This window comes from Drosophila yakuba, chromosome 3R (assembly GCF_016746365.2).
Source record: "Drosophila yakuba strain Tai18E2 chromosome 3R, Prin_Dyak_Tai18E2_2.1, whole genome shotgun sequence".
In the NCBI taxonomy this organism is placed as follows: Eukaryota; Metazoa; Arthropoda; class Insecta; order Diptera; family Drosophilidae; genus Drosophila; species Drosophila yakuba.
Genome location: NC_052530.2, coordinates 21,800,267 through 21,819,982, shown reverse-complemented (window position 1 = coordinate 21,819,982; position 19,716 = coordinate 21,800,267). Strand labels below are relative to the sequence as shown.

The following is a 19,716-nucleotide window of genomic DNA, read 5'->3' as shown; positions in this document are numbered from 1 at the left end:
AGCAACTGCTACTGGAGCTCGGCTTTATGGCGGAGTTATAATACAGTGTTGTATGCTGATGGTTAAACTGGCGGTGGTGGTGGTGATAGTGGTGGTGGTGCTGATGGTGATGGTGGTGCTGGTGGTGATGATGATCTAGGAACCGCTTTTTTGGGGTCGGGTTGGGGGTTCCGTGGGTGCCAGAGCGCAGAGAGCTGTGAAAAGTCAAGTCAACGTTTTCAGTTTTCTGCTATTTCGCACTCGTTTTTATACCCAGTTGTGTGCTTTTAGCGGAGTTTTATATGTCATATATATTGATTTGATATATTGATTTGCTATCTGTATGAATTCAAGCATAAACAATAAAGATTATCATTACAACTAACTGATGGTAACTTTCGAAATCAAAGGCTAATTTCAAAGGTTGTCTTAGTAGAGTTGTGTTCTTACAAATATGACATTTTATTCATAAAATGATTACTTTTTTGCCTTTTCTAAGGTATAAGTAAGATCCTAAGTACCTCTAAGGCCGTTTCCCCAATTTCCCTTGCAAAACTCCCTGGTAGCTGCATTCTTTAGCTCTGTTTCTACTTCTGTGTGCGTTTGGTTGCATTCTGCGGTTGGTCCGCTGAGTGGCTTGCATAACACCACCCATTACACACCACACACCACCGCACCACATCACTTGGTGGTGCAGCCTATGTATGCATACATTTATCTATCTTGCGCGGATTTCGTTTAATTTATTACCATATTCAGCTGAATCCGACGCGCAGCCAGCCAACCGACCGACATTGGTTCTAATGCGGCCTGCACTTAACCCCTTTTCTGCTCCCCACCCCCACCCTCACTCCTCACCTGAAATTCAAATGGGATTCCAGGGCAGAGAAGTGAATCCGCGGATTGGAACTGTTGCCGATGTTGCCGCTGATGTTGCTGCAGGCACATCAACAACAACAGCAACAACAACACCATTGTTGCCGCCTGTCGACGACGACGTCGGCGTCTCCTCGAACTTTAATTTTTTACGTTTCAGTTCTGTTCTTTTCTGTTTTTTTTGTGTTTTTTTTTTATTTTCGTATCTGACTGTGATGTATTTCCATTTTATTTCGTTACGTACGTAGATGTAAATTTACGCCATAGAAAAGCGTTACGGTCGAGTTCATTTAAAACAAAGAACGCTCAAAAGAACAACAGCAACGACAGCGGTGTATATGTATGTATAGGGAGAAAAAAAATTAAACATTAAATTTGTATAATGCAAAAGCCGCTAATAGTATGGGGGAGTGAGTGAAAGAGAGGCTCGATTTGGATTTGGTTTTGGAGGCCCGAAAAGGCAACGAACGAAACGTAGAAATGAAAGAGACAAACTGCATTTGATTTCAGATGCAAATGCATCCCATATAGAATGATATATGCATCTGTGCACTTTGGGGTGGCGCACTACCTTGAACTATACAACTCGGGCTGACTTATGGGCTTGAACCGTGTGAGAATGCGACTATCTGTGCTAGGTAATCTGTATCTGTATATTCATAATAATATTTATAAGCCCAAAATGATTAACAAGTTTGTAAACTGGTAAAGATAGACATTAAAGTAACCTCTAATTATTTGATAAATCGATACAGATAACAAACTATGTATCTTAAAGGTGTAAAAAGTAATCAAATTAGCTTCCAAGCGCCTAATTATCTATTTTTTATTACACCACTAATTTGAGTGTATTTCAGTATGGGTTAGGCTTGCAAATTAGATCATAAATCGCGACAAAAAAACTATAATTAAAAGGTAATAATACATTTAAGAATTCTTAAACTTAGGCCGGAGGTTTGCGGGCGTGGGCAATTAATTTGCAATCAACTTTCAAAACTCTGTTTGCAAAGCGGCGACGAGGCAAAGCACTTTATGCATCATTAAGAATTAGGCAAACAAAAAGGCGAACGACAAAATGGAGAAATAGCCACATAGATACAAAAGTATCTTTGTATCTAGAGGCTGTGCCAACGACTTGCCCAACGAGCGAACGCCAATTCATAATTATTAACTCGCTGCAAACGGCATACGAGTACAAACGAATCAAATAAATAAAATCAAATCAAATCAAATCTCGGAGCTTGTTGTTTGTCTATCAGACCGCCGGAGGGGTAAGGAGGGAGGGAGGGGAGCCATGTAAAGAACTGAGCTGAACCAACATCCGTTGGATGAATGGAGCAAAGTTGAGTTGGGTTTACATATGTACATACGTCCAAGTATAGGAAATCCGAAAAGGCAGGCAAAAGCCGGTTGGGCGATCGACTGAATGAATGGCCCAGCCAGCGAGTGAATCAATGAATGGGTGAATGAGTGGCGAATGAATGAACTGTAACTTGTTTTGGATTTGCAGACAATCTGCCAAGACTTGAAGACTCCAAGCCAGCAAGACTCGACTCCAGGCCTCCAAAGACCCCCATCTGTAATTTGGTTTACCTCTCTTTTTTTTTGCTTTTTTTTGTATTATTATTTATTTCGTTCGCCTTTTGAAAAGAGTTCACATGAGCGACAAAATGTTGACCGGATGTGAGGCTGCGTTTTTTCTATCTGCCCGCCTTGTCGCTCCTTCGCCTGTCTCGCTCGCGCTTAATTATATTATTAAAGCAAATTTCAACGCTAAAAATTAATAACTCTGATGAAATTATGTCTCAGTCTGTGTCTGCTGCTCTGTTTTTTCATTCACTGTCTATTACCTATTTTATGGCTTTTGAGGACATTTTGTTGTTGCCGCAATTTCCGTTGCATTCGCTCGAAAATATCCGCCTAACCTTTGACCTCATCCTTTCATTCATTCATCTACCCAACGATTTCTTAGAGTCTTAGAGCGACCTCATCGCGATTAATCGGCTGTCAGCGCCTTGGCAATTTCCTTGCATATTTCCGTTTTGAGGCGTTTTTCCATTTTCCATCAGCTTTTCTTTCGCTCGTTTTCTCCTCTGCAAGATGTGCAATTCGTGTTTATTTACTTTGGCGCGCGGCGAACAGGGGGTCATTTTGCAATTTTCATTAACAATTTCGGTTTTTGATTTTTGCGGCCGCGTGTGCGCTAATTGAATTGTGTTGAAAATTTGTTTTCTCCTTTCGAATTGTTGGGGGAATCACGCGCGATTGATGAGAAAATCAATGGGCATAGAACTGCAAAGAGATTCGCCAAAGGCAAAAAAGAATTAAGAATGAGTCATGGCTTAATTCTATGAATATATCACATTGATTTAAGCTTACATTTCTTACATTCTTAAAACAGAATATTTTTGAACACTTGTAATTCCCGAAAACCATTTTTCCAACCTGTTCACTTCCGGTTGTAACTTGTCGCCACTTGAAAAACCTCAAAGCGACACGAAATTCTGATGCTTAAATCAACAAACAAATACTCGAAACCAAGATAAATCCCAGGCAGGGAAAATAGTAGTCCTAAAACCACCCTCTATATGGTGCCTCTATAAAGCATAGCTCTACTAACCCAAAACCTTGGGAACTGACAGGGAAAACAACAAAAAAAGAAAAACATTCTGGTTGCAGCACTTGTCGCCGCGCAGACAAATAACAAAATTATATAGAAATGCAATTGGTAGTTGGGAAATGCAACAAATCGGAAGGGGATGTGGGCGATAAGGGTGCGTGCACAGAGAGAAACAATTGGTATATTTATTTTGACAAAATTTACACAATTTACTAGCTAACAAGAACTATAAATGAACAAGCTTTCGCCTTATAATATAGTGTTCCATATTAATAGCTTTGGTAATAGTATATAATATTGTTTTCAGTGTAAGGGCGAGCACTCTCTTTTGGAGAGGGTGAGCGAAATTCCGTCAGAGGGCAGCAGCTAATGTTGCACTCAGGTGATAGGGGGTGCAAGTGGTGCTGGTGGTGGTGGTGCTGGTGGTGCGATGCCTATCAGTGGATGCAACCACCGTGCACAGGACCTGTGTGTGAATGTGTCCTGCGAGTTGGTTGTCCTGCGACTCCCGGTTCTGCTGGTTGTGCAGTTCGTGTAGTTCGTGTGGATTGCCCACATTTGTGGCAATCATTTGTCCAACTCGAACACCTGAGTTTACGAAGTCGGAACGTGGGAAAATTCTCATTTCACCTCATTTCCAGCACCGCACTCCCCCCTGCACTCTAGCTGCTAATGCAATTTGGTTGGGCTCAAAAGCGAACTCGTAAATTCTGTGCAAAACTTGAACATTTCTCAGTCTCCGTTAATGTTTCTGCTTTGGCTTTAACTATTTTCTGTATTTTTTGTATTTTCTGATCTTTATCAGTTTGAGACCTGGCTGCCCTGCTTAGTGGCTTCTCTCTCACTGGCTTTTATTCATTTTCATTTAATTTTCACATCGTTATAGCCATTGTTGTTGTGTCATTTATTTGCCTACACTTGGCTGTTCTCTCTCTTTTTTCGTTATTTTATGTTTTTTTTCCAGACTTGTTGTTTTTTTTTTGTTTTTTAGTCGTATTTCAGTGCGGGTATCTCCCGCTCTCTTTGTTTTAAATGCGTCAAAGTGTAAATAAATTTGAATTTTCAGCTTGCTTTAGCTTTAATTTTCGAGACCACCCCTCTCTTCTCTTCTCTTCTCTCCTCTCCTCATCTTCTTGCAATTTTAAAAGTGTCGAGCCGTATTTGTTGTTGTTGTTGTTTTTGGCTTTTCTGAGCTGTCGGCCTTTCGGCATTTTGGCGTTTGATCTGTGCGCTTGCGCAGCTGATTTGTTTATATTTTTTCTGTCCACGTTGTTGTCTCATTGTTTCATTCGCTGCTATTTACCAGCCAGCCCTTGTTGTTGTTGTAGTTGTTTACCTGAGAGGTTTTACTCTATTTGCTTAGTCCCTAGTAAGTATCTGTAAGTATCTGTAATGCCCCAAAGTTGTCCACTCAACGCCCATAGATAAGAGATGAAAGTGTTGGGGCAAAAGCGGCTTACAAGGTGTTTTTCTTTAGTTTTGTTTGATTGGTTGCTAAAAAGCTTGTGTAAAAACAGCTCAGGTATTAATAAAGAGATGATAAATATTAAAAAATTAATATTTTATTATAAGTTCTAAGTTAATTCGAGTTTTTGTGTTCAAAAGATGATGAGCAATTTGGTTAGGAGTTTACATATGTACATGACACATTCAGTAAGTTAATTGCAACACAATTGCCACCTCTTAACGCCATGATCGCCTCGACTTGTTTCATAATTAGTGCAACGTTTAAAAGTTATGGCCCATAAAGCAATAAACATTGCCACCACCCCCCTTGCAGCTCTCCCACGCTCCACTCCACCCTCACAAGTTGTACGTGTCCTTTAACGAGACATTGCGACGCAATCAGCCGAAACGTCGCTCCTGCATTTGTTGTGCAATTAATCAAACATGAAAATTGTGTAAAAAAAAGAAAAAACTAAAATTACAAAACTATATAAAGTTGGTGGTAGCGTGGGAAAGCGTCAACTACCGAGCTGGCCCAACAACAGTTGAATGGCAATTAAAAACTCATTGCATACGTGGTGTGCAATTAAAAGGGCTGTCCAGGATATCATGCCATTCGATACCCACTCCTCCCCCGAAAAGCAAAAAGGTGTATCCCAAGGATTGGCAAAATGTTTTATTGGCTTGCATTATACAGCTCGTTGTGTTCGCTTTGGTTTCGGTTTCAACTGAAAAATGAGCAACAAGCAGCAAGGTCGTCCCACAAAGGACTGCCCGCAGGACATTTCGATGAATCAAAGCAAAAAAAAAAAAAACAAAAAAAAAATAAAAGGGCAGAGGAAAATGCGAAAAGAACAACAAGCAAATGAGTAGACAACATCCGGTAATTTACTTCCTTTAGTTCCGTATCGATGCACCTTGAGATTCCTTTCTTCTGCTCCTTCCAAGAGCAGTTCAATGCCTCGCCAGGGTAGAGATTTCACATTTTATGAATGAAAACTGCAAGAACAATGCGGCGGCGAGGCGGAGGGCACAAGTAAATTAGGCAAGCCCAAAGTGGCACGGCAGGTAGATTCCCATTCCCATTCCCATTCCCATTCCCTCTTCCGATCTTGAGATCCATAGATCCCCGGGATCTCCGCATGTCGGGCATTCTAATATCCCTATATCGCTTGACTGCATCTTGTTCGCCCGGAGTAAACACACACAGATACAGAGTGGAAGAGATGGAGTAGGGGCAGAAAGTGGAATAAGGAACAAGGAAGAAGGAACCAGGAAAAGGGCAGGAGGCAGGATCATGGAAAGGGAGCAGGAGCAGGAGCAGGAGGAACACAGGCTGCCTGCAGTTTCTCACACTCACACTCACACTCACGCTTATTGTGTGGGCGATAGCTGCAACTGTGTGCGTAGGCTCACACAATCTGACCAAGCAAAGCTACACGGCGAGAAAAATGTGTATATGGGTTAATGAACTTAACGTGCGACAGCTGTGCACATTTATCTTTATGTGCAATGTGTATAATTCTAAAATTAAATTAAATAACATTTAAAGTTTGTATTAGTAATCATAGTCTTGCAACTTATTAGGGATGTTTAATGTGCAATTCAAGGAGCTTTAAATTTCCTATTTTTTTCAACACTTTTAACGTTTTATATAGAATCTTATATTGCAACTGCCCGATTATTTTTGGTTCAGTATAAAAGTGGAGAAAAAAAAGAGCGAACGCAGTCAGCGGTGCACAACAGTTGTCCCTCGCTACAGCAGCAACACATGTTGTCGCTGTCCAAAATTCTGTCGACGCACGCAGTTTTTTCATTACGTTTTTTTCCCCCCTATACATATATGTATGTATATATGAGCATTTCTCCCTTGGCCCTGATGTGATGTTGCTTTTGTTGGCATGGCGATAGTCGGACAGGTGCAGAATACACTGACATTTAGTCAGCCGCTTGAGTTGCAACTGCCACACCCCCGCAGCTCTCTGGAAGGCTCACACTCGCACTCACATTCGCTTGCATACTCACATTCACATTCAGGTTCACATTCAGTTTCAGGTTCAGGTTCATTCGTTTGTGCTTTGCGGTACACTAGCTGTTGTTGTCGTACCGCTTGCCGATGTTGCCGTTGTTGTAGTTTGTGTAGTTGTCGAAGGTGACCGCATGCCACATTTCGGGTGCGTTGTTGCCGCGCAGTGGGAAATGGCCATAAATGAGCCATTTAGCGAGTCACTCTCTGTCTTCTGGCCAACTGTTTCCTCGGCTGCACATCTGACAAACTCAAGAAACACACACACACACACACAAATAGAGGATCCTGTATGGTTGTAGGTCCTGATTGAAGATCACTCGATGGCCAACATGATCATTTCCGGTTTAACGGAAAGTGTTGCTATTGATCTTAGATCTAATTACAGCTGAGATCCCCCTCAGCGATCATCTTGTGGAGGAGAATTAGGACACCTAGACATATATGTGCCAACATTTTTAAACAACTATTGTAGGGTTTATCGTCATATGTGAAGCACACATCAAACAAAGATCCTGAATCAAAGAACCCCTGATTTATGACCTAAATAGCCAGCAGCAGCATCATTTCCGGTTTTGGTGAACTGATATTAATGATGTAAAATATATATTGATTGGATGTCAGGGTAACATGATCAGGCAATGAGTTAATGATAGATTGGAATATTAAAGATCCTGAACGGATTTGTATTTCTAGTACAAAACTAAGACAAACTAATCCAATCCTTAGAGTTTGCATGTCTAAAACGAGTGACAGCATCAACATACTAAACAGATACACATCTGTCACATTAGAAATCAGTTTCTCACGATCACTCAAACCAGATAAGGTTTGATAGAATGTGCACTTGATCTGCTATATTACCTGAGTATTGACCGATGACAAGATCTTCATTTAAAATGTACTATCTGTTGGCAAAATCTTTCAGCAGCATGATCGCCTAATTTGCGCTCCCAAATCTTAGAACCTGACCCACAATCTTGATTCACCTGTCGTGAAGCTCCGGTTTCCTCCTTCATTTCCCAGGCAGCATCAGTTAGTGTCTCATTTTCGCACAAAAGTCAGCCAACTTCTCAGTTTTCAGACGCTCTTTTGATCGATCTCTGTGCAGATCAGTTCACTTCAGATGAGATCTGTTCAGTTTAGATGCCAGATCAATGACATCCGCGGCATTTAGCAACTGCAGGATCATATCCTACTTCAGCAGCCTCAATCGAAAACTAAATCAAGATCAAGAGCACTTGGCAGCGTTTTGCTTAATCAAGATCGATAAGTACATACCCAGTACATACATATAGGAGTACTCATATATGTATGTACGTACATGTGTGTACGAGTGAGTTGAGATCTTGTGGCCCAGCTGCACATGCGTTGCGATGTTGCTATCAAAGTATCTGGTTTCATTTCCGCTCTTCTCAGCCAGGAGCTGTGAAACGCATGCGGATCTCAAGATCGTAAGATCGTAAGATCGTATGAATCCAGCGTTATTATGATTATTGTTGTTTGTATTTAGTGTGTGTTGTTTACGGCTCCCAACAATCAGAGGTAGCTAGATAGCTAGATAGCTGCTGAGATCAGTGTTTATTTTGTTGTCAAAATGCAGGTATTCTTCCCAACCTGAAATTGCAGTCGAAAGATGTGTGGGGTGTGGGGTGTGGGGTGAGTTTACATAGAAAATTGATATTATTCTTGGCCGCTGCACGGAAGCATCAGCTTCAGAACAGAACAAGTGGGCAAGGTGGTGGGCTGTATAGTGGCATAGTAGCTCCAAGGGGGCGTTGCTTTTGTAGGAGGGGGGGAAATGGGCATTAATGGGAGCTGTAATTATGATAGTATGCGTGTCAAAACATCAGCAGCAGCAGCAACAGCAACAGCAACAGCAGCAACAACTACTGGCTTGTGTTTACGATTTCCTTCCGTTTTGCAGCCTAACAGTTTATTTATTTATGCGGCTTGTCTTCTAACAGGTTCTCTCTGGCATTTCGCCTCTCACTCACTCATTCATTCTCTCACTCACTCGCTCTTTCGAGCGCCTCGTCTTTTAATTGATATGCCTCACGCGCAATGCATTGACATCCGATTTACATTAGCGGGATGGGGCCGGAAGTGCTTGCAGCTATATGGTACAGAGCACAGATCACAGAGCACTGGGCTCAAGGAGCAGGGAACTCAGATCGTTGAGAGTGCAATTTGCACACGTGCAATTGGGTAAGCGAGATCTCCTGGCAGGCAGGGATCATCCTACTCCAATTTGATATCAATTGAATGGCTGCTGATCTCGAGTGTCAGGCGACAGCTGTTGGCAGGCCGAAAAGAATCCGAAGGAATCCCTAGATTCGGTGGTCTTTGTTCTGCCCGAAGGCGCTTCCTGCAACTCCTCCTCCTCGAGATCCTTATTGCATTAAGTGTGTAAGCCTTTTGTGCGAGCAAAACGAGTTTTAATTGAAATTCAACTGAAAGTATGAAAGTATGCTTATTCCATTTTGCTCCTTTACTTTTTTTTTTGTTTTGGCACACACCATCTTATTATTTGGTGCACAGCTAGAAAAGGTGCCATTCTAGTGCTCGAAAATATTTATAAGAAATATTCATAATTTCGAATTATTAAGAAGCTGTTGTTTAAAAGACAAAATTTAGCTTTCACATTGACGTTTCTTTGTTTTTCTGGTATACTTTCAAGTTGAATAAATGTAGCTGTGCATATTAGTTTGATCTGATTTTTCTGCGTGTGCATTTATTCAAGACAATAATTATTATGTTAACCCTTGGCTGCGAACGTGTGCGTTTTCGGCAAGTAGGATCTACAATTTACTCCCCTGAAGACGAAGGTGAAGAGAGGAAGACTCGGCTTGTTTTGTTTTGTTTTCTTTATCCCTTTTTGGTGGAGAAGTGTCGCCGGTTTTATGAGATTGTGATTGGTTTTCTGCTTTGGTGGTGGCTTTTCATCGGGTTATGTGCAGCCCGGGGAGGAGGAGGCGCAATGGGAGGAGTGGCTGGAGTTGGGACTGGGGTTCGATGGTTACGCTCGCTCCTCTTCAAAATGTGCGCACGTGCTTCAACCGGAAATGGTCGTAAGCGAGGCGCATCATCTATCTCGCTCTCGGCAGCAGCCCCTCTCCCTCGCTCCCATGGCGATAGCTCTGCTTCTTTCACTGCGTTTTTTGTATTTCCGCTTGTTTTTTTTTTTTTCTGTGTCTCTCTATTGTTCTCCAGCACTTTGCGCAGCAAATCAAAGTGGAAAAAAACAAGAAGCTAACGAAAAAAATCATTTTTTTTTTAAATATATTTTACATTATAAATATGATTGTGCTGCATGAATTCTTAAGTGGCCAAAAAAAAAAAGCAGAAAGAAGCCATCCTTTTGTGGCCAACACCAAAGATGGTCAACAGCTGTTGGGGTTTTGGGGCTTCCTTATGCGTATTTATTATGTATGCCGTTAAATTGGCAACTTTGTTTCGTGTAATAACCCCCAGCGCATAACTTTTGTGCTTTATCAGCTCGAGGTGCATTGGAGTTTTCCAAGAAAAGACGACCACTTGAGGCCATTGCAATGGCTATCAGTGGGCTGAGAATCAACAAGCGATTCCCCCGCCGATAAGAGCAGCTGCCCCCAAAGCCTGATAAGCGAAAAATCCACCTCACCTATGGCTTCTTTATGGCGTTCAATATCATTATCCACACAGCCATGGGGATCTATCTTCTTTTTTATAAGTGGAAACGTGTCATTCTGGATTTCACGTTTCGGACTCGTATTTAGCCCGAAAATCCAAAGCAAATTGTCATTGGCTAACGGACAGCGGAAAAAAATGCCCCAAAACACGTTTCCAGAGCTATGGCCACCATTTTTTCTTATTCGTTTGCTGTTCATTAGCCAAAAACAAAAAAATATTTATATAATACATATGTGTATCTGAAAGTGGAGCCCACGTCGAAGACACGTACGCCTTCGGTTTGGAATAGTTAACTAATTTTTAATTTCTTGCTGCTCTGTTTTTTTTTTCTTCTGTTTTTCGTTTTAATTTTTAGTTTTTTGTTTTTGGCATGATCTCATCGAGCGAATGTGTTTGTGAGAGGCGGCAGCCAATCCCACTTTGGCTCATTATGCGAGTATCTGTGAGATACATTTGCTGTGTGGAGCTTGCTGATGATGATGTGCTGCCCACTCGATCATCATGGTAATGATCGCCAAGAGCCCAGCCAACTGACCAGTGGGCCGAGATACTTTTGTATCTTTTTATTCCGTTCGTCGTTGCTCGCTGTCTTCTGATTTGCTGAGGGCCATTTTGACGGCTCTTGCGAGTTGGCGTTGTTAATGATTCCAACAAAAAAAAAAACCAATTTCGACTATCCACAGTACTGCTGCGGAAAAACACATCTTGAACCAAGAATAATTCGTTAAAAATACTAATTTCATTTGATAAGGGCTGAAATTCTCAAGAAAAAACAAACATTTGAAACAGAGAAGAATTTTATCCAGAATATTTTAAAACGGGCATTTTCGGGTAATTAGTTCTTTTCTTAAAAATGCTATCTAGCTAATATAAAACATATTGCAATATTTTGATAAACGGCGCTACGTTTAAGGTTCCAATTCAACAAGTAGTACCTGGAAACCTTTCACAGAAACTAACGATTAAGAAAATGAAAATATTTAATAGTTTTAATTTTACGAAAAACACATTTTAAACAGATAAGATGTTTTTAAAGAATTAATATGGTGTTTAAGCTTTTCTCAAAATATTACGATAAACCGAGCTACGTTTGAGGTTCCAATTCAACAAGTAGAACTACGAAACTCTTTAAGCAAACGTTTGCCTTAAATGCGCAGCGGCGGGCCATTTAATTGAAGTCGCTGTGGCTTTTGTTTTAGTCACTGCCACTAACTAAGAGAGCAGTCGATGGATGGCTGATTGAGCGAGAGCGTGTGAGAAACACCCTGTGAAAGTATTCTCAACTCGACTCGACTCGATTATTATTATTTGCCATTGGCACATTCGTATCTGTATCTCGGTATCTCGGAATGCGAGGCGAAGTCGTCAAAGCCGAAGCGCACACACGAAGCGTTCTCTCCCACACACGGTCGCACGCGTGCGAGCGAGAGGTGGCGCGTCCAGAAAGAGAGAGCGAATGCCGAGCTGGTCGAACGAACAGCTAACAACCCGAGTGCAACTTCAGAGCAACTTCAGTTCTTGAACGGATGTCGAAGGTGGCGGAGCTGACGTCGCATGCTCATTGTGTATATAGTAAACCCACCATCTCTATATAAAGTACCATACCATACTCTCTAGTGATCTTAACTCGATCCCTACGTACGGCACATTCGTTTTTTTATCGGCATAAATTGCGCGCAAAATACATAATAACACAATACACACGATAAAACAAAACGAAACGAAACGAAATAAATGTGAATTTAAGGAACGGCAAAAACAACAGCAAACATACTGATTGTAAGCGCGGCATGAAAACAATGTACATATAGTTACGATATGCGCATTAATTTATCGCCCGTGCCAGAGCGACGATCGTGAAGTGCTCACAATTAATTGCCATTAATTCGCAAAAGTGCTAAGAATTCGCGACGGTGTGTGAACTGCAAATACCGCAAATATATATTTGAGTTTATATATATGTACATATATGTATATCTGAACAAGTGCGATCGTAAATACACACATACTGATTAAAAGAAATCACGCAAATTAAGCAGAGATTCTTGGTAATATCACACCCTCATACTTAAAACTTATCAATTGTCCAGCGGGCCATCCAATTGATTAGGTGGACCCGCATCCAAAAAAGAAAGAAAAAACCAAATTCATAAACCACACAAAACGACCAAAAATTATTCTCTGGGTTCTGGACACAAACTGACAGTGCAAAAATTAAAATAAAAACCCCCCCGAACATCGAAAGTGAAGTGAAATCAATTTTAATACAACTGCAAGTACCACCAGCATAAGGGGACAATCCATTCGAAACCATTCGAATCAATTGAGAGCTGATCCCGCAGATTTGCCTACAGTTCCAGAGTCAATGACGTGCACTTTGACCAGCGAGGTGGAGTTTCCGTTTTTGAGTACCGATCATTTTGAAGCGAAGAAATGCCGCCCTCTGCGTTTTTAGTGAATGCCAGCATAATCAGTGCCGCCAACGCCTTGGACAGCGATAAGGAGCAGCAGCTCCAGGAGCATCTCAATCAGAGTCACTTCACCACCAACACAACCAGCAGTAGCAACAATAATAACAATTGCCACACGGCGCCCAACTACAACATGGTACTGCAAAGCTATGAAAACTATCCCAGCTACCACCTGGCACAGCATCATCATCATCATCATCACCACAGCCATCACAGCCATCCGCATCACCAGTTGGCGCAGCAGCCAGGACTGCACAGCCATCACACGATGCAGCAGCAACAGCAGCAACAGCAACAGCAGCAATCTCTACTCCTGCAACAGCAGCAACATAGCCACCAGCAGCAGCAGCAGCAGCAACATGGATACGGATCATCAGCTGCCCAGTTGCCGCATCATCGTTTATCCGGCGGCAGTACGGGCAGCACCACCACCACCTCATCCGGCTCCAGTTCGAGTGGCTCCACGTCGAGTGCCTCCTCGCAGGGATTCGCCACTGCAGGGAGCGCGACTGCGAACAATCTGGTTGGGGCATTGAGCAGCTCCACGGCTGCATCGCTGGGACTGGGTTACTTCAATGATATGGCGCCCTTTGTGGGCGATGCGAATGCCTACTACACGGACTCGGATGTCAACTTCTTTAGTTCAGGTACAGATACAGGTCAGCAAATATTTACCGACATCAAAAACGGTGCTTTTAATTACGATTGCTGCTGGGGTGTGAAAAGGCAGCTAAGCAGAAGAAGACGCGTTGCGGTGGCATAATTAAATTCGTAATTTGTTTTTAAGTGTTTGACACGCAACAAGTCGGGGTGGCTAAGGGGAGGGACTGGGACATACACGCAGCGAAAAAACTTGGTACTGGTAAATAATGATATACAACTATTGCTATGCTTAGATTTTACTGCAGAAAAATAATTCAAAATTGAGTTATATCTATAAAGTAAGGCATCTTACATTGTTATATTCTTAAAATCACTAGTTTCTTCAAATGTATCTGAAATATACTCTGCACTATCCCCATTTCGCTGCGTGCATCAGATTGAGCTGGGTGATAAGTGGCTTGTTGAGCGCTAGAAGATGCCCCTGTGGCCGGCCTCAGATGTATCTGCCAGATACGGATGCTCTTGCGCTCTCTGGAGGCGGCACCTAAAGAGGCGCTGCCAACTCTTTGGCCAGCCAACGGGGGACTGTATCTGTATCTTTGTGTCGCTGTATCGCTGTATTGCTGTATCGCTGTATCTGCGAGCGAATGGGAATCGAAACGAAGCGCTGTGAAAGCTTTTTTATTTCTTTGCTGTGTGCGAGTGGGACGGCTAGAGGGCTGCGCGTGTGTATGTGTGTATGGGCCAACAGGTTTTCGTGTATCCCACAGATACACGAGTGTGTACGCGTCGCGTGTACATCGAAATGTGTTAAATTTCGCTGTATTCGCAATTAATGTAGCGTGCACACCATTAGATCGGGGTTGTTGTATCTGTGTGCGTGGGTATCTGTGTGCGCTGTGGTCTGTGCTTGTGTGTGTGTGCGCTGTGATTTTGATTGGTTTTCGAAGTCTTTCGCTCGATTGAGAGACGCCCCATTTCTATGAAGACCATTTAATTGAAACTGCGAACAATCTGCAATCAATGTGTTTTGGCGTGTGAAAAATGTATCTAGCGATTTTGACGCCACTCATTTCCCACGATAAATTTGTTGCTTTTTAAGACTTTCATATAAACTAATATATCTTATATCTCAATGTATAACTCGGTCTTCGCTGATATAAAAAAGAGAATATTATAGAATTATTATAGTTATCAATTGCAAGTAATATTATTGAAAAGTTCTCCGAATTTCGATTTTCATATGAGTAAATAAACTAAAATGAATTGGATCCTTTACTGAGTTTACTTAAAATGTAAATATGGGTCTTCCAACTGAACTGCTTTGATTTTCTACTTATTACATGTCGTATTCCTGGATTGACGGCCACTGATTATACTCATAACCGTACCCATATCCATATCCATATCCATAACAATGTCTAATCCAATTACCATCTCTTATTTCGTATCGCTTGCAGGCTACAACACCAGCAACACACACGACCGCATCAACAGCAGCCCGCCCCCGCAGCAGCAGCAATCGCAGCAGCCCACTGTCAATGGCAGCGGCAGCGCCAGCAGCAACAACAACAATAATAACTCCATGTTACCGCCCGCTGTCCAGCAGAGCAACAACAGCAACAACGAAAACAACAACAACAACACCACCAGCAGCAGCAACAACACAAACAGCAGCAACAGCAACAACAACAACAGCGGTGGCAGCAACAATGCGAATGCGGGCAGCAATAACAACAATAATAACAATAATAATATTAACTACATGGCCACCATGGCGGCGGCGGCGATCTTCCAACATCACCTCAAAGAGGAGCCCGGCACCCAGAATGGTAATCTTGGTGGCTATGGCGGCAGTAATAGCCAGAACGATCCCACGGATCTCAGTAGTTACGGTTTGCCCGCCCACCTGGCCGCCTATGGTGGTGGCAGTGGCAGTGGGCCCACAGGCGGTAGGAGTTCGGGCGGCGGCGGCGGTGGTGATGAAAGTGATTATCACAGCACGATCTCGGCGCAGGATCACCAGAGTCAGCAATCGAGCGGGGGAAATGGCAGTGGTGGAGCCAGCGGTGGAAGCACCGGGAACAGCAACGGTTACATGGACAGCAGCTCGGAGTTCTATGGCACTTACGGCGGCAGGAGTCGATTCCACGATGCTTATCCGCCGGAATTTACGCCCTATGATGCCCAACCCTTCCAGTCGATGGGCCCACAGCCCACGGCCATGGATCAGTGGGGAGCAGCACATGCACACCAGCATCCGGCAGCGTACATGAGCACCTTGGGTTTGGATAAGGGCCTGCTGGGCGGCTATACGACGCAGGGCGGTGTGCCGTGCTTCACGGGTTCGGGTCCCATTCAACTGTGGCAATTCCTGCTGGAGTTGCTGCTGGACAAGACGTGCCAGAGCTTTATCTCGTGGACCGGCGATGGCTGGGAGTTCAAGCTAACCGATCCCGATGAGGTAAGTCTATTCGTAATATAACTACATTTGATTGCCTAACTTACACTTATCTTTTTCAATCAGGTGGCTCGTCGTTGGGGCATACGTAAAAACAAACCCAAGATGAACTACGAGAAGCTGAGTCGCGGACTGCGCTACTATTATGACAAAAACATCATCCACAAGACGGCTGGCAAACGATATGTCTACCGCTTTGTCTGTGATCTCCAGAATCTAGTTGGGTAAGTAGTCGACAGAAGAGAAATAAACCCAACACTCTTATTAATAACATATATTTCTATATACAGACACACACCCGAGGAGCTGGTGGCCAAGTATGATCTTAAGATTGAGAAAAAAGATGTGGATTAGCAGCGGAGCAGCGGAGAAGCTGCCTAAAAAGGGGAACAGTTCCAGGAGAACTGTGCTCCCAGCCACGGATTGTACTCAACCAACCGCAAAATACTTTCGAGCGTTATTGTTTACCAAGCGTGATGTTAGCTTTTAAGCAGCGACCCCCACGATCTGCGATCTTGCAACGAGATTAATGTGTTGGCCAACCCAAGTCCCACCCCCAAAAGTCCTAACTCCCCACACAAAAAGAAAACTCCCCCACCCACCAACCTGTCAAACCGATTTGCTTGTAATTATACCGTGTAAAAATTAGACTTTTAAATTAATTTGAAATTAATTTAAAATACATCAGATTTAGTTGTAAGCCGATCTATAGCAAGAGAACCAGTTGAAGATAAACCGAATTAAATTTGAAATTCTGTGTGCAATGCGATGATGTTTCTTCGTTCTCACATAGTCTGTATGTAGATGATGTCAGCTGCAAAGGATCGAACGTTGATAGAGGCCATAAAGCATGTGTCCCAAAAGTGATATTAGAGCGCAACATTTTGTTATACTTACATAATCATTTTACCCGCACGGGGCACCCCAGAAACATTTCAAAATCATGCATGTATATATACCGATGACGATGTGTATGGCATATAAGTAGGTCTCTAGTATTTATGTGTATGTCTAACCTGTAATGTGTAATCTGTGCTACTGGTACAACTAAGTTTTCCACTTCACGAGCCCCTCTATTTTTTTTCTCTGTACTTCTGTGCGCTTCCGTGCGGTCCCAAAAGTTTTAAACGTAAATCGGCACAACAGTTTATCATGCTTCATGTATATGATGAAACATTGTTATCGTCTGCTATCTGTATACTTATAGGCTATTCCTAGATACATAGGATCCATAGTGTTTCCCTAGTGCGTTAATTCAGACAGTTCAAGAAGTGTTTATTACCTAGTATGTGTGTGTATAGCTATTAACTACTTAAGTTTAGTTCGTAGATGCATAGCCACGTATTACAACCATAAACATAACGTTATATTGATTACATAGATACACATACATTTGTAGAGCAATTTTAAAATATTGTATTTATACAAGCGTACATCGTAATATTAAAGCTATCATTAACATTGCTAAGATAAAACCAACAATAAAAGAAAACCAATATGAAAATACAACAGCAAACGTAGTTCTCTCTGGGAAATATATCAAAGTGATCGAAAATCATCAGTATCATCTCATAAGTTTTTCATCCAAATTCGAATAAATACCTCCATGTGATTAGTTTATGTACAAAAAATAATTTTTGCACAATGCTTCGTTATGCGGAACGGCTTCTAAAAGGGGTTTATCCCCTTGTGTCCAGGCAAGTATTACAACGTTACGCACACCAGGTGCCCGAGAAGCTGAAAAAGGTTGAAACGGACAAGGATCCAGAGTTCTCGGAAATGGTGCTATACTATTACCACAAGGCCGCCCAGACCATGGAACCGGCATTGCTCAAGGAAATGGAGAAATATCCGCATATGAAGCCGGAGGAGCGTCAGGCTCGTGTCACCGCCATCCTGAATCTTCTCGGTAGTGTTTCCACCTCCGTCGAGGTTAATTTTCCCATTGTGCGCAAGAACGGCACCTACGAAATCATCAGCGGTTATCGTTCACATCATGTACGCCATCGATTGCCTCTCAAGGGCGGTAAGTGTGTGGTCCATCTCATCCATTCGCGAATTCTTTAGCATCCGAGGTCTTATAGGTATCCGCTACGCTCTGGACGTGAACGAAAGTGAAGTGAAAGCACTGGCCGCCATTATGACGTTCAAGTGTGCCTGCGTGAATGTACCTTATGGTGGATCCAAGGGCGGAGTTTGCATCGACCCAAAGAAGTATACGGTGGATGAGCTGCAGACGATCACACGGCGTTACACGATGGAGCTGCTCAAGCGTAATATGATTGGTCCCGGCATCGATGTACCCGCACCCGATGTGAACACTGGGCCGCGTGAGATGAGCTGGATTGTGGATCAGTACCAGAAGACCTTTGGCTACAAGGACATCAACTCGTCGGCTATTGTCACCGGGAAGCCCATTCACAATGGCGGCATCAATGGTCGCCATTCGGCCACGGGCAGAGGCGTTTGGAAGGCGGGCGACCTCTTCCTCAAGGATAAGGAGTGGATGGATCTGATCAAGTGGAAGACGGGTTGGAAGGACAAGACGGTCATTGTGCAGGGCTTTGGCAATGTGGGCTCCTTTGCCGCCAAATATGTGCACGAGGCGGGCGCCAAGGTTATCGGCATCAAGGAGTTTGATGTGTCTCTCTACAATAAGGACGGCATTGATATTAATGTAAGTGGTCCATCTATTTCGGATGCAATTTTCTAAAGAATGCATTCTGTTATAGGATCTTTTCGAATACACGGAGGAAAAGAAGACTATTAAAGGATATCCGAAGGCTGAGGAGTCCAAGGAGGACTTGCTGACCGCCGAAGCCGATATCCTTATGCCCTGCGCCACCCAGAAGGTGATAACCACCGACAATGCCAAGGACATAAAGGCCAAACTGATTCTCGAGGGCGCCAACGGACCAACAACTCCATCTGGCGAAAAGATCCTATTGGATAAGGGAGTGCTCCTAGTTCCCGATCTCTATTGCAATGCTGGCGGTGTAACCGTGTCCTACTTCGAGTACCTTAAAAACATTAACCACGTGTCCTATGGCAAAATGAATTCCAAATCCACATCCGAGCTAATTATCGAACTGATGAACTCCATCAACGAGTCCATGCAGAAATGCCCCGATAATGAATTCGTACGTACATCCTAAACATTAAGTATTATTGATTTTAAAACCCCTACGTTTACCCTTCAGCCGCCCATATGTCCCAATAAGAAATTGAAAAGGATACAACAATGCACCACCGAGGCGGATATAGTGGATTCAGCTCTTCAAACCGTTATGGAATCTGCGGCACGTGGCATCAAGGAGATGGCTCACAAGTTTGAACTGTGTAACGATTTGCGGAGGGCCGCCTACGTTTGGTCCTCCTTCAAAATTTTCCAGGCCATGGAAAGTTCCGGCATTTCTCAACAGTAGTGATTTTTACTGAAGTACATATGAAATTCACAGTTTTTCATTGCTTACATAGTAATTTTTAATATTTAAGAGTTTATATAATATTTAAATAAAATATTTACTATTTGCTAACATAGAAAAATATGCATTTATTAAAA

At 42.8% G+C, this 19,716-nt stretch overlaps 2 protein-coding genes across 6 annotated transcripts in view; both read left to right on the top strand.

Moving 5' to 3' along the window:
- LOC6537872 (ETS-like protein pointed) overlaps nucleotides 1-17,663 on the top strand; it is a 59,328-nt gene extending 41,665 nt beyond the window's left edge. For 3 of the 5 annotated variants that reach the window (XM_039375110.2, XM_015193070.3, XM_002098377.4), the window contains 3 exons: nucleotides 15,154-16,157; nucleotides 16,221-16,378; nucleotides 16,445-17,663. In XM_039375110.2, coding sequence (XP_039231044.1) covers nucleotides 15,154-16,157; nucleotides 16,221-16,378; nucleotides 16,445-16,508 — 1,226 coding nt within the window. In that variant the 3' untranslated portion in view covers nucleotides 16,509-17,663. Of the gene's footprint in view, nucleotides 1-12,128; nucleotides 13,750-15,153; nucleotides 16,158-16,220; nucleotides 16,379-16,444 lie in introns of those variants that run through there. The other 2 variants (XM_015193069.3, XM_039375112.2) reach the window with 2 other exon arrangements.
- Nucleotides 17,664-17,692: 29 nt separating this feature from the next.
- Nucleotides 17,693-19,648, top strand: LOC6537870 (glutamate dehydrogenase, mitochondrial). Its single transcript, XM_002098375.3, has 4 exons — nucleotides 17,693-18,180; nucleotides 18,239-18,831; nucleotides 18,887-19,294; nucleotides 19,355-19,648. Exons 1-4 carry the CDS (start codon nucleotides 17,799-17,801, stop codon nucleotides 19,577-19,579), a joined length of 1,608 nt encoding a protein of 535 aa, XP_002098411.1. The 5' UTR covers nucleotides 17,693-17,798; the 3' UTR covers nucleotides 19,580-19,648.
- The last annotated feature ends 68 nt before the right edge of the window (nucleotides 19,649-19,716 follow it).